General features: G+C 47.8%; 2 protein-coding genes across 2 annotated transcripts in view; both read left to right on the top strand.

The window, feature by feature from the left end:
- LOC104291263 (mitogen-activated protein kinase kinase kinase 3-like) overlaps window positions 1–10,117 on the top strand; it is a 42,988-nt gene extending 32,871 nt beyond the window's left edge. The window contains exons 8-15 of the mRNA XM_009890472.1: window positions 85–152; window positions 2,157–2,249; window positions 3,257–3,451; window positions 4,279–4,427; window positions 5,014–5,145; window positions 7,870–7,999; window positions 8,608–8,785; window positions 9,889–10,117. Coding sequence (XP_009888774.1) covers window positions 85–152; window positions 2,157–2,249; window positions 3,257–3,451; window positions 4,279–4,427; window positions 5,014–5,145; window positions 7,870–7,999; window positions 8,608–8,785; window positions 9,889–10,117 — 1,174 coding nt within the window. The remainder of the gene's footprint in view (window positions 1–84; window positions 153–2,156; window positions 2,250–3,256; window positions 3,452–4,278; window positions 4,428–5,013; window positions 5,146–7,869; window positions 8,000–8,607; window positions 8,786–9,888) is intronic.
- Window positions 10,118–11,874: 1,757 nt separating this feature from the next.
- ACAA1 (acetyl-CoA acyltransferase 1) overlaps window positions 11,875–13,427 on the top strand; it is a 13,164-nt gene continuing 11,611 nt past the window's right edge. The window contains exon 1 of the mRNA XM_009890482.1: window positions 11,875–11,946. Within this exon, the coding sequence (XP_009888784.1) occupies window positions 11,875–11,946 (72 nt within the window). The remainder of the gene's footprint in view (window positions 11,947–13,427) is intronic.

The following is a 13,427-nucleotide window of genomic DNA, read 5'->3' on the forward strand; positions in this document are numbered from 1 at the left end:
TTCCCCACCCTTTTTGGTAAAAAAAAGGGTGTCTTTTTTTTTTTTTTTTTTTTTTTTTTTTTTTTTTTTTGTGTCCCTTTGCAGCCCTCCCTTTACCCAAACCCCTGTTCCTGGAAGGAAGAGCCATCCCAAAGACAGTCTTGATTGCATGGGTAAGCACTCTTGGAGGTTTGTATTTGCTTAAAGGTATAAAAAGCACCTAGTAAAGAGACTGGATAAAGGCTTTTAGAGAGATAGCACTGCATGAAAAGTAATTAAAAGCAATGAACCAGCTCCATTGCTTAGGTTACACTTCAAAAATGATCTTGCAATTATCAAACATGTATGTTCTCTAAAATCAAAAGACCCAGAGCAGCAAACGCAGGCAGGGCTGCTCTTGTCACTGTTAACCCTTCTTGGCTCTGCAGCAGTAGTGGTAGTACTGAAGAACCTTTGGACCTGGTTTGGGAATCAATTTACAGCAACAACAGTCCAAACTGGATAGTGTAGGGCCCTGAAGTAAATGGATGAAAGTAAATAAAGCTGTTGAAAGATCAGATATGAGCTCTGTGTTGGAAGAAGGTACCGAGGGGGGTGTTGCTCTTGCATTTGGAGACAACTGTAAGGTGCTGAGAAAGGTGGAAACAACCTAGTGGCATCACCTTTTCTTTCTGTTAGTTTCTGTGAGTTGCACATAGCAAAACCCAAGTCCCAAACTCTGAGAGTTATACCTCTTCCACTTGCATTAATAATAATCTGTAATACTGCAAATGCTGTTGGAGAAAGTGTATTGGTAACTTGCAAGGATCATAGGTTACTGCTTAATCACTTATAAACATCCAGCTGGTTAAGTCATGGAAACTCTGTAATATTGTGATGACTTTCACTATTAAAAATGAACAAATGGCAGTCAGCCTGTGGCATGGTAACTCGTTTCTGGCCCGAGGCAGGATTTCTAGATTGAACCGTGGAGATGAAGCTGCAGTCAGTCCACGTCGCTGAAGGTTTTAATACCTCCCCAGTGGTAGGGGAGGTATTTTGCTTTGACACCACTCAGCATCGTGGCTTACACGTGGCTTGCTGAGAACCTCTTGACCTGTCCCTGTTGCTTTTTTTGCTGACCATATTTCAGCCATTATGCACTCCTCTTGTGCGCTGCTGTAATGGGGAAATCATGCTGAAGCGCGGCTGAGGCCAGGAATGGTCTCCAAGGAGCGGCTGCTGGCCCCAGGCTAAGACAAACAAACAATCAGAATGGACTGTGTCATTAGAGTTGGATGGAGGAAAAACAGGAGGTGAAAGATGGGGGGGAAATGACAGATATTTTAATCTCAAGTTATTCAGTGCTACCAGCAATGGCTTCTTGTGCTGTGTTTTTTTTTATTAAAAAAATATGTCCGTATCTCGCCTGTCCATCCGTCTCTCGGATAATCTCGCATGTAATCTAAATTCTGATGGTCTTTAATCCCTTCTGTATATTCTAAGTCTATCTTTCTAGCATTTAATCTAAGTAAATATAAAAGTTTGGAGCTCTGGGGGTATAAATTGGTCTCTGGTTTTCAGAGGTCAGGAGTCACATCTGAGAAGAAAGGGGGGAGATTGTCCGGTCATAGCCAAATATTGGATTTTTGCATTTTCCTGGAAATAGCTGATATCAGAGCAGAGGTTTTGGAGTAGCTGGATCTGGGCCTGACCTTGCCTGGCAGTTCTGTTTCCATGCAAACTTTTGCATTTTCCACATGCAAATAAGATGCTTAGTGCTCTGTTTTGGAAATCAGGCATGGTTGATGTTAGTGTTCTAGTGGGAGGTATCCCTGCCCATGGCAGGGAGGTTGGAACTCGATGATCTTCAAGGTCCTTTCCAACCTAAACCATTCTATGATTAATCTCCTGCCTTGTATTTGAACAGTGTGGACCGGAGTCCCTAAAGTCAGTGGTTAAACCTCTGCTCGCTTTAGGGGTGGACCAAGACCAGTATCTATAATCTTTATTTTCCTTTAAGGAGTGTGTGACTGTGGATGGATTTCAGGGTGAGCTTTGGGGAATGTCTGGTCATGTAAATGAACCGCTTGTTACCTCGTTCTTGCCTGTAATTTAGCATGAAAGCCAGAAGAAATGCTCTGGGCATTTGACACTGAGCTGATCTCAGAAACGCCTCTCTTTTTCCCTCCTGTCAGATTTCGACATCCCATTCTGCGAGAGGTTTGGGAAAGGTGGGACCTTCCCGAGGCAGTACCACCTCTCCCAAAGTCGCAAGGACTACAGTGACGGTAAGGAAATGATGGAGGGTCGGGGAGGGAGGTGCTTGATCCAAGATCCTGGGGGCTTGTGACAGTGCCTAGGACTGGAAGACTTGGGAAGGAGAATTTTCTAATAAAAAGAGAAGAAATAAGTAATTGGGGATTCGCTTGCCTGTTCTTGAAGAGCATCCTCTGTGAGACCTTGCAGGTCTGCTCTTAGGAAGTGTTGAGCATCTACAGCATGTCAGTGCTTAGCACCTCCTCTGCTTATACCTAGGGCTTTAACTTAGCCACGTGGATGGGTAGCGTTTCTCATCCCTGGCAATATCAACCTTTCTATTTCTCTAAATTGCTTGCTTTTGAGTATGCTGGTTTGTGACCTTTGCAGTAGGTTTCTCACAAAGCTGTACGGAATCCCCTAGCAATTTCAGGGTAGCAGTATCTGTTCACGTCTCTGTTTTAAGCTGGTGAGCTTCGAGCTCTGGGGACCACTCCATCACCTCGTTGCTGATCCTTCTTGCGCTGTAGGAGACTGCAAGTGGTGGGAGGCAAAGCTGAGTAAGAATCAAATTCCCTTGGAAAAAAAATAATACTGAGGATATGCAGACAGCATATTGAGCCTTCCAGAATGAACTCCATCTCTTACTGACACCACACTTATGCAAGCAGTTATCATGAGATCTGGCACTGCTTGTGTGGTCATTTGTATTGTGGTCTTAGGGGATGCCAGCGATGATTTGCGATGTAAATTCCAGCCTGTTCAGAGTTTAACTGTGATTAACAAACCAAAACCCTAATGTAATTAAATTGTTGCAAACCCCTCTGGAAACATTCTGCGTTAGATGTAATGCCTGCTGTTAACAACTCTTTAGTTGAATTAAAAATGTTCACGAGGCTTTGCTTCAGTTTCATTAAACTTGTTTTGTTTAATTTGAGATGCATCGCTGGATCTGGGCAGTTACCCGAGAAGGTGGTGATAGGTAGATCCAAACTGGTCTGTGCGTTCTTGCTGTAACTGTCCCCTGTTTCTCCTACAGGACGGAGGACTTTCCCCAGGAGTTACTTCCCACAGGAGAACCTGTTTCAGCTTGTCCCTTCTAGCCGAACCAAGAGCTTCAATGGGGACAGCAAGCTCAGCACCTTGCAGTACGACGAGTACAGGCCTAAATGGTGGAACAATTGCGAAAAAAGTCTGCAGGTGTTCAGCACCTCCCCTACGAAAGCTCGGAACTGTAAGTGAATCAAAGCCGCTAGTGACTGAGGTCTCAGTACATCTGGGTCTCGACACAAAATTGAGTTATTGTCACCTGCTGAGTTAACAGGCATCAGCTAAACTAACTTTGCGTGAATGCGCCCTGATTCCATCGCCAACACGAGGCACACTGCACCAGCTTATGTCTCGGTGAGGAAGATTTAATACAACACACTGTCGCTTACCTTGGCCTGGATTGAGTGCACCTATGGGGCCAACTGGTGTTCATCACTTGCTGAATTGCTTCCAGGAGACTTGGGAGCAAATGCATCCAGAGGCTCTGTTCCTTGGCTTACGTTGCTATCACCCCAGCACCAAAAGATGGTGTTACAGGCTGCTCTGGTATTGCAAGACTGCCTGTGCTGTAGAGATTGGTGCATTCTGGGCCTGTTCAGTGATGGATAACAACATGGGAATGACCAGTGAGATAAAAATCTTTGCTGGTCCCTACCTGGGTTGCTACTCAGCCCTGCTGTAACCTGCTAACCACTCCTTTAGCAGATGAGAGAAAGCCCAACGTTGGCTAAGAAAGCTGTTTTTAGAGGAAGGACTCTTAAAGAAATGTGATTTTTCTGGGACTTGTTTCTGCTTCATACTAATGCAGACTGGGAGACATTCCCTGCATACACCAGTAGCACTAGTGCAATTAAAACTGGTTTGTTGTGGTGCCCCTGGGGGAGGCTGCCTCACTGCCTGCCCCGGTGAGCTCATTTGCAAGCCTGATCTGCACTTCGTAGGGTTAGATGGACACTGACGCTGAAGTCTCCGTGCTGTGCTCTTCTCTCAACCTTTTCCTCTTTCCTGTAGCCCTGCAGGCACCTGTGAACTGGAGGCTGGGGAAGCTGCTCGGAAGAGGAGCTTTTGGGGAAGTTTACCTCTGCTACGATGCTGACACTGGCCGGGAGCTGTCAGTGAAGCAGGTGCCTTTCGACCCTGACAGTCAAGAGACGAGTAAAGTGAGTATAAGGGCAGGACTACATTCCACAGCATGTTGGGGGATTGTGGGCTGGAGGCTGAGGGTAGAGATGGCAGAGAGGTCCGTGTCCCTGATGGAAGGAAGTGTGTGGAGACAGTGTGTTGTTTGCCTTCTTCGGAGTGGTCCCAAGTGGTTTGTGGCACCAGTCAGCATGCTCTGGTGACTTCTCTACCTCCCAGTTCCTTGGTCACGTTGGCCCGCTCTGTCTCAGGTAAGTTTGAAGGTCTGTCTGCTCTTTATTAGTTTCATCCTTCTTGCACCATTTACCTTCTTTCCACCCTGGGTGCTGCACTAGCTTTGCTGGTGTCTTCATTCACACCTTTCTGAAAAGCTCCTTGAGCACAAGTAAATAAGTAAACCTGTCTCAAAAGCCAAGCCCTCGTGTATCCCATCTGTCTTTCTCCTTACTTTTTGCTTAGGGCAGTGCTCCTCACTTCTGAGCCTGAGGTCCTTGTGGACAGCTCACAGGTGCTATGAAAAGAGCACTCAGCATCAAGCATTATTTGGGATAATATTCCCAAAGTAACCACTCCCTTTCGTCACGAAGCATGTCTGTTTTGTTTCAGGAGGTGAATGCCTTAGAATGTGAGATTCAGCTGTTGAAGACCCTCCGTCACGACAGGATAGTGCAGTACTACGGGTGCTTGCGGGATCCTGAGGAGAAGAAACTGTCTATCTTTGTTGAATACATGCCAGGGGTAAGTGTGGTTCCTGCTAAAGATTGTCCTGAGCAATAGAGAACAGATTTAGACTGCCCTGGAGTTTGGTGAAATTTGGATCTGGAGTTAGAGCTGCTTTATATCTGATGAGCCAAACCAAAACAGTAAATCTTAGCATCTGTATGGCTTGGGAAAGCTTAGGTTGCGAGTCAAATGTCATGGTGAAGCTCCTCAACATGCAGTGGGTAAAACGAAGAGCCTTGAAGGCAGGTTTTAGGTTTGAATCCTAGAGCAGGGTGTGTTCCCAGTCTGGAATCTGAACTTGGTGAATGTGGAACATGATCCAGATCTGGCTCCAAACACTGTGGCCTGAGCCCATCCTTAAGTATTTATTGCAAATCCCTGCAGGAAAAGCTAATAGTACAACTGTCCACCCACAGCTGTCACCAATTATTTATGGTTTTCAGCACGTGTGTATTAAAAACAGTGTTACTCACTTGTAAGTCTTCTCCTCTTCAGGACAGAACTTTTCATTGGTAGCATTATCTTCTCATGCAGAAGTGGCTTCAATTTTTGACTTTGCTGATACAGGATGATTCCACCCAGGGAATGACGATATAGGGATAGGATGATTTCCACCTGGGGAAAAAGAAGATCAGGAAGCTTTGTGGGAGTCTTAAGCAGGGGCTGGAGAATGTATGCAGATTACTTGAACATCTTTCTCCATTTGCGAGCATGTGAGTTACATCAGCCATCTAGACAAAGTCATTGGTTGGTATAAACCAGCATAACACTATTTACATTGCCGGAGGATCTGTTCTCCTAAGTCCTGCCTGTCCAGCTGGACTCATTCCCCAGAGTGTGGGAGAATAAACCCTTGTTTATACAGAAATCTGTAAGGTCAGAAGGGACTATTAAGTCATCTGGTTGCAAGTAATTTTGGTCATTAGTAAATGTGCTAGAAGCTCTCCTAAGGCATCTTGCACGTGAGTAATCAGGTGGACTTCCACGCGTTTGAGTCCCTTCCAAGCCCTGTCCTCCCTCTTTCCTCGTCGGCAGGCATCTCGCTTCCAGGCCATACCAAGAGCCATGGACCCAGAGGAATAAACCCTGGGAGTTTCACCAGTCCTCTTGCCGCTTACTCTGCAGTGTGCTGATGTTTGTTAGCAGCCAGGAAACCAACATTTGATGCTGGGGCAGTGTCCAGCAGGGCTGGAAGTTGAATGTTTGTTTTTTTAATGATAAACCAGAGCTCTGACCAAATACAGATTGACTTTCGTACTGCAACAACGGCTCATTTCATAAAAGCAGCTCAGGGCTTTGGTTTCCAAGGCCGGTGGAAGCGACTGAGTTCCCAAAGCTTGCAGGACAGCAGCTCTGCAATGCTAGGTCTGGCCAAGCTTCTCATTTGACACAGCCAGTTTGGCAAATTCTTCATGGAGCCAAGCTTGGGTGCAGTGTTAGCCTGGCATTCTTATGACTGCCGCTGTTAAATAGCTGACTCTGTATTTTATGTCCTGCCCTGCCCATAAACTATTTTTTTGAGTTTATGCTTGGAAAACGGAATGGTCTATTTGACCATAGGCCTCGAAGACTGTTTCCCTGTTGTGTTTGGTATCTTCCCAACAGGGTGAGGGAGGCCAGGATGAGAAAGCTTTTTCAGGTTGTGGGTAAGGGGACGTACCCTGCATACAAGTTGTATGAAGGGGTAATTTCAGAGCACCTCAGGTTGCTTCAGCAGCACTGTGAAAGGGAGAAGAGAGGCCTGTCCACAGGATTACCACCAGCTTTAAGAGAAGGCCAAAACAGTAGCTGGGCAGAGTAAGAGCAAAAGAGGGTGGATGTGGAAAAGCCAAAACCGTTTGAGTGCCTGACTTGGAGTGCAGTGGCCCACTGTTCCCAGAACAGAAGGACTATGGCAATATTGGATCAACCCCAGAGCTGCAGGACAGGGAGAAACGGGATGAGTTTCCCCTTCTGCTCTTCAGCCAACCTGGATGCTGTAGGTAGATGTGGGTGCGACCTCTCTGGTTGAATCCCAAATCTGCTTCTGGTTCATCCCTGCTAAAACCCAGCTCTGGCATAGTCAGGGACATCCATTTCCAAGTGGACAAAAAAATACGGCTAAACCCAAGGGGGTCAATGTCTTGCAGATGGTAGATGTCTGCACCGTTGCTTCCTTACCTCTTCAATCAGTAAAATCAAACAGTAGGAGCCGCATGCCTGGGTCAGAAACTCAAGGCAAATTGTCTACTCTGGTTGGTCTTGTTGAAGCAGTCCTGTGTAGGGCTGATCATCTCTCTGGTGAGTCTGTCCGCCTCATGGCAGTGGATAGTCCTTGCTGTGACAAGCTGGGGGGACGGGGAGGCTTCATAGAAGACTGACTCATCAGCTTGGCCCTGAGGAACTAGTCGAGTTGATCCTCTCACTTCAGTTGTAACTCCTCATCAGTTTAGTCCTTCTCTGTGAGCTATTGGTGATGTCCAGCCACTAGAGGGGGAGAAAGATCTGTAGTGTTGGTAGGAGGTGGCACTGATACGCACCAGAGACCGTACCTTTTTCTCCACCCGCACCTGGAACATTGAGGACAAGCCTTGGCTCCATTCAGCACTTAGTGGATTTTTTTTCTTGCCGTTTCTACAGCAGAGTGGCTTTTTTAAGCTGAGAGATAGAGCAGTCAGGAAAGTTTAAAAAGTCACTGCTACATGGTCCACCTGGTTCTTCTGGTCCTTACAGCTGGTGCGTGTTGTTTCTTTGCAACAGGGCTCAATAAAGGATCAACTAAAAGCTTACGGTGCTCTGACCGAGAACGTCACACGGAAGTACACCAGGCAGATCCTGCAGGGAGTCTTCTACTTACACAGCAATATGATTGTCCACAGGGACATTAAAGGTGAGCAGATAACACAGAGGGGCTTCTTGCTTGCCTGGGTTTGTTCAACCCAACCTCTCCCCACCCCAGTATAAATTCTTATGCAAAACATGGTGCTGGGAGCAGTTATTAATTATTTTTGCCTCTGGCCTTCACCAACTTGAACTGTGAGACTCCCGATCAAGCAGCTGAAAACAAAATCTTGTGCTGTCTTCCTGCTTGGGAAGCCCAGATTAAGTACTCTTGAGAGGGATTATCGTTAACTGCACTTACACATGTGAAAACGTGGTGTAACACACCCAAGAACTCAGAGGCCCTGGTGGTCAGAGGGATCTGAGGCTTCTCTTCTGCTGTCTGCACGTGGGGAGGATGATCCATCGTCTCCCATTCCCTGCTCGCTTTTGGGAAACCTGCTGAGTGAGACTACCCAGGAGAGCCGATGGGAGTCAGCCCTCTTGGAGACCAGCTGCCTTAGGAGAGGGGGGATTTGCGTAACGCTCAGTCCATCCCCACCAAAGCTCCCCCATGTCCAGCTCTTTGCCTTTGCGCTTCTTACTCTTCTCACTGTAGCCACTTCAAGGTTTCAGCTTCATCTCTTAGGGGTTTTTGGTTTTGCTTTTCATCCCTAGGTGCAAATATTTTGAGAGATTCTGCTGGAAATGTGAAACTTGGAGATTTTGGGGCCAGCAAACGCATCCAGACCATCTGCATGTCTGGTACCGGTATTAAATCTGTCACGGGAACACCATACTGGATGAGCCCAGAGGTTATCAGTGGAGAAGGCTATGGAAGGAAAGCTGATGTGTGGTAAGGAAGACAGTAGAAACCCCACCACTGCCGCTTAAACAAATGATCCTTTTGGAAATTTGGAATGGGAGCAACAGGTACAGCTAGTAGTTGGAAGATGGGGCAGTGCAAAGGATGGAAGTGGGAGCTAAATGTTAGGATCAACTGTGCAGATATTCAGAGGGACCACGTCGTAGCTGAAAGTCCCAAAACAGGAGCACTCAAAATCACAACTTGCTTTTGGAAGTTTTTATGATGTCTGAGGGCCATGTGCAGATCGACCCTGTAGCTGCTCTTTAGTTCTGGAAAGCAGGTTGATAACGAAGTGCTAAAAGAACTGTTAAGTTATGATGGCCCTGATTTTTAGGTCAGCTAAACCCAGCTCAGAGGCTCAGGGGGGTCTTGTGCAGTCTCTCAAAAACTGCTGCTGGGTGTTTGCATGTTGCTCAGGCACGAAGACAACCAAAATAATTGGCTGCTTCTGAGTGTTTTGATCTGAGGAGATCCACAGATGTCAGCTGAAGCCTAAAAGAGTTGGAATAATACTGCTAATCCTCCTGATAAATTGGGAGGAAGCCCTGTTTTCACAGTGTGCTTTCTGTTGGGTGCTCAAGCAAAGTAGGGTCAACAAAAACTGGTCCCTCCTGGAAGCCTCAGGGGGAAACCTAGGGAGTCCTTAGCAGGAAGCCCTGCACCGTCTGCTCTGGCTGATGGAGAGGTTCAATTTTTTAAGAGCAGCTATGAGCGGAGGTGGCAGAGAAGGGTCCCTGCTGAGATGAGGGCTCCTCAGCCAGCACAGGGAAACCTCTCAGGCTCCTTTCTGCTAACCTGATATGCTCCTTCTCAGATGCAGATCTGAGATGAAGTCAGATGTAGGTGAACACATTTCATTCTGACTCAGGCTAGTGGGAGTTGAGAGCCCTGTGCCGAGGACCAGTGTGAACAGCGAGCTTCAGGGGTCCACGCGTACTGGAGACGTGCACCCATCTCTCACACGAGTTTGCTCCCTGCGCAGTCCATTCTGGGCAGGATTGCACAATCCTAGAGCCGATTAGACTTCAAATGCACAGCTACCCCAGTCCCTTACCTGCTGTCTTACCCCTGCGTGCTTGGCGTTGTTGCAGGAGCGTGGCCTGCACCGTGGTGGAGATGTTAACGGAGAAGCCGCCGTGGGCAGAGTTTGAAGCCATGGCAGCTATTTTTAAAATCGCCACCCAGCCAACCAACCCCCAGCTTCCCGATGGCGTCTCGAACTCCTGCCGCAACTTCCTCAAGCAGATCTTTGTGGAGGAGAAGCGGAGGCCGACGGCTGAGGACCTGCTGAGACACCCCTTCGTCAACTGCGGGCTCTGAGCCCCTGGCAGTGGGGATGGGGAAACACCGTCGGGAGGGGGGCGGCTGCCAGACCCGCAGCCTGTTGCGCTCTGCGGTTCAGACCTCTGTCCTGGCGGTGGCCCCCACAGGTCCCTTCTTGCTCGGCACCTGGATGCGTTGTTGGATTTCCAAGCTGTGCTCGGGATCTTCGGCACCGGGAATTCAGAGCGAGGGATTTTCCGGACCGTGCGGGTGCTGGCCTTGGACCGAGTAACCTTCTTGCCACCGGCAATGCTGGGGTTGTCCCCCCCTCGCTGTGTTACTTATCTCTTAGGGAAAGTGCGGCGAATGGGATCTGTTCCATCCCAGCATGACAGCGACGCTGGCAGCATCCCCGGAAGCAGCGGAGAAATAAGATGCTCGGTGGCGATCACCAGCTTTCGCAGGGGAACAGACACAGGCTTCAGCTGAGCCGGAGGGAGATGATCCTCAGACCGCAGAGTCGGGGGGACCCGGGTGTCCCCGTTCACAAGGGGACCGAACCCTCCTGGAGGTCGCGGGATGAGCCAGTGTCTCCAGCAGGGCGGCGTTTAGTACTGTTCTGTGCCTTAAGCGGTTACAATCAAGGAGTGATGCTCAACTCGGCACAAAGCACGGAGTCGGGCGCAGTGATGCAGCAGCCGTGTTGACTTTGCCTTTGTGTGTGTGTGTGTGCGTGCGTATGTGTGTGTGAGTCTTGGAAGAAGGGTCTTCTCGGGGCGCAGGAGGTCTCTGCGGGGTGCACGCACAGACGGATGCCTGGGACCTCTGCCACGGGCCACGCAGAGGGATGGTGAAATGCTGTCGATGCCTGTGGTGGGCAGGGCTGAGCACCAGCTGGTTTGTGCTGGGAACCATCAGGGTTCAGGCGGGAGCTGGAGGGGGTCTTGGCGAGGTCCCTCTGCTCATAGCCATAGCCCTGCTGACCCATGCCCATGCTGCTACACTGGGGCTGGAGGGATGCTGATGTGTTTTGGAAGCGGAGCTATAGGAGGAGCCTGGTAGATCTGCATAAAACCCAAGCAGGTCCCGAAAATTAGGCAGAGAGGACTGGCGCCTGTGGATCCTGCCGAGGGCTGGGTGTCTTCTCCTCCATGACTCCTGGGACCAGCCCCAGGTGCAGGGAAAGGGGACGTCACCTCCATCGTGGCGTCACAGGAGCAGCTGCAGGACCATGAAGCCTCAGACGGGGAGAGCTGCATCAGTCAAAACAGATTTCTTCCCGCAGTATATTTGAAGTTGTAGGAGAAACTGGGCCAGTTGAAAGCAGAGTTGGGCTACAGCCTCTTTCACCAGCACTACTCTGCTGAGAAACCCAGGCAGGGAGCAAACACAGAGTCTCTGGAAGCTACTTGTAATTAATTAACCAGATCATGGTTATTTTGGGCAAATTATTGCACCATCCCACGTCCCCCTTCCCTGCTGCATTAGCCATTTCCACCCGTCTCAGTAAAGGGTTAAATAAGCAGTTACCGGGGCATTGCCAGTGTGTCAAACACAGCTTTATTTTAATTTTTTTTTTTAAATTGAAAATGCAAAGTGTTGCTTGGACTGAAGGGGAAATTGATAAATTGGTTGTTCATGTGACTTCACACATCCTTGAATTCTTCTGCGTGGAAGAGATCAACACGTTGCACCACCAGTGTGGCGGTGGGAGCGTTTCCTTCTCTGCAGCTCTGAAAAGAGAAGCAAAAAATCCGAGTTAATTCAGTTTAAAGAAAACAAAGTACTGGGAGTGTCAGGGCAAATTAAAAGAAATGGCGAAAAGGATTCCCTGTAACTTTGCCTGCAAAGTTGCTGAGGCCAGTTCCTACCCAGGCTGGGCTCCGGTGGGGCGGTAGGGCAGCACTGGGGGTTCACGGCGGTGATGGGCAGCTCTCCTCTGGGGGGGGGATAAAGTCATCCCCTTCCTCCAGGGGGGAATGAAGATATTTATTCTATGAATAGGACCAAATCCATCCATCTGTTCAGTAATATGGGATGGACAGGGAAAAAAAAATACAAGAAAACAAAAAGAATCAGTGTTGGCTGGGAAGGATTTTGTCAGAAAAGTTAAAAAGCTTAAAAAAAACCAAAAAAACAAAAAAACAAAAAAAAAACCAACAACAAAAAATCAACAAAAAAACCCCAAAACAACAACAACAAAAAACAAAACCAAAAACAAAACCCAAAACATTTTTAAGCTGTTTCATTGAATCTGATCGATTTTTATTTTCTCAGCCCTTCGGTGGTGGGTGGGTGTTTTTCCTTCTTTCCAAAGCCTTGAGAGCAAAAGGGGGTTCCCGGCTGCCCCAAAACGCTCTAAGGGCCCCCAAATCCTGCCGTGGATGGATGCTGCTCGTGTGCGTGTGCACGTGTGTGTGTGTGTGCGTGTGCACGTGTGTGTGCGACTCGCTCCTCAGGTGCCTTTGCCTTTTTATTTTTTAAAACCCTTGCAGTGTTCTGATGTACAGAATGGAACTAGGAAAAGAGAATGTAATATTATGCCATGTAAAGTTGTTTTTTTGGTGTTTTGTTTTGGTTTTTTTAATTTTATTTTGCTGGCAGCGGGACCCGGTGGCTTTCCTTGTGCACCGCATCGTCATGTATCCATTGAGAAATGATTTTCTCTGCGGTGGGGGGTGGTGGAATGGGGCATCTCCTGTCCCCTGCACACCAGTACAGCCCCAGGACTGGGCCCAGCAGGCAGTGGCTGCGTGGGGGTGAGGGGCCGCCCGGTGTGACCGTCGCGGGGGGTGACAGGGCAGGGCTGGAGCTGGTGATTCCTGGGGTTTACTCAAAATAGCAAAATCTGGGCCGCTCTCACACCCTACGGCTCTGCGTGTCCTGTTGTCCTGGCGGCCTGCTTTCTTCGGGGGCTCCAACCACACTGGGGCTGTATTTTAAAAAACTTATTTCATTTTAGTGTCTTTTTATTTATTTATTTTTATTTTAAAATTCTCTAAAGGAAAAATTTTCTTCTTTACTTCTGTTATTTTATTTCTACTTTATTTTTCTTTATTTCATTTTTCTTTACCTTTTCTCTTTAATTTTCTTTACTTTTTCTGCGCCCCCCTTTTTTTTTCTGCTCCCTCCTTTTTTTTTTCCGCACCCCCCTTTTATTCCATTTTCAATTTTAATTTTTTGCTTATTTTTTCTTTATCGATGTAATTATTTATTTTAAAGTTGCTTTTTTTAATATTTCTTTTCAATCCGTGGTTTGTTTTTTGTTTTTTTTTTTTTCCTTCCTCTTTTTTCCTGTTGGTTTATTTTGTATTTTGCGTCTTTACATGAAGTTTCATTGCCGCCTCCGCGCAGGGAGCGGGGGGGT

This window comes from Charadrius vociferus, unplaced genomic scaffold (genome assembly GCF_000708025.1).
Source record: "Charadrius vociferus isolate BGI_N301 unplaced genomic scaffold, ASM70802v2 scaffold608, whole genome shotgun sequence".
NCBI lineage: Eukaryota > Metazoa > Chordata > Aves > Charadriiformes > Charadriidae > Charadrius > Charadrius vociferus.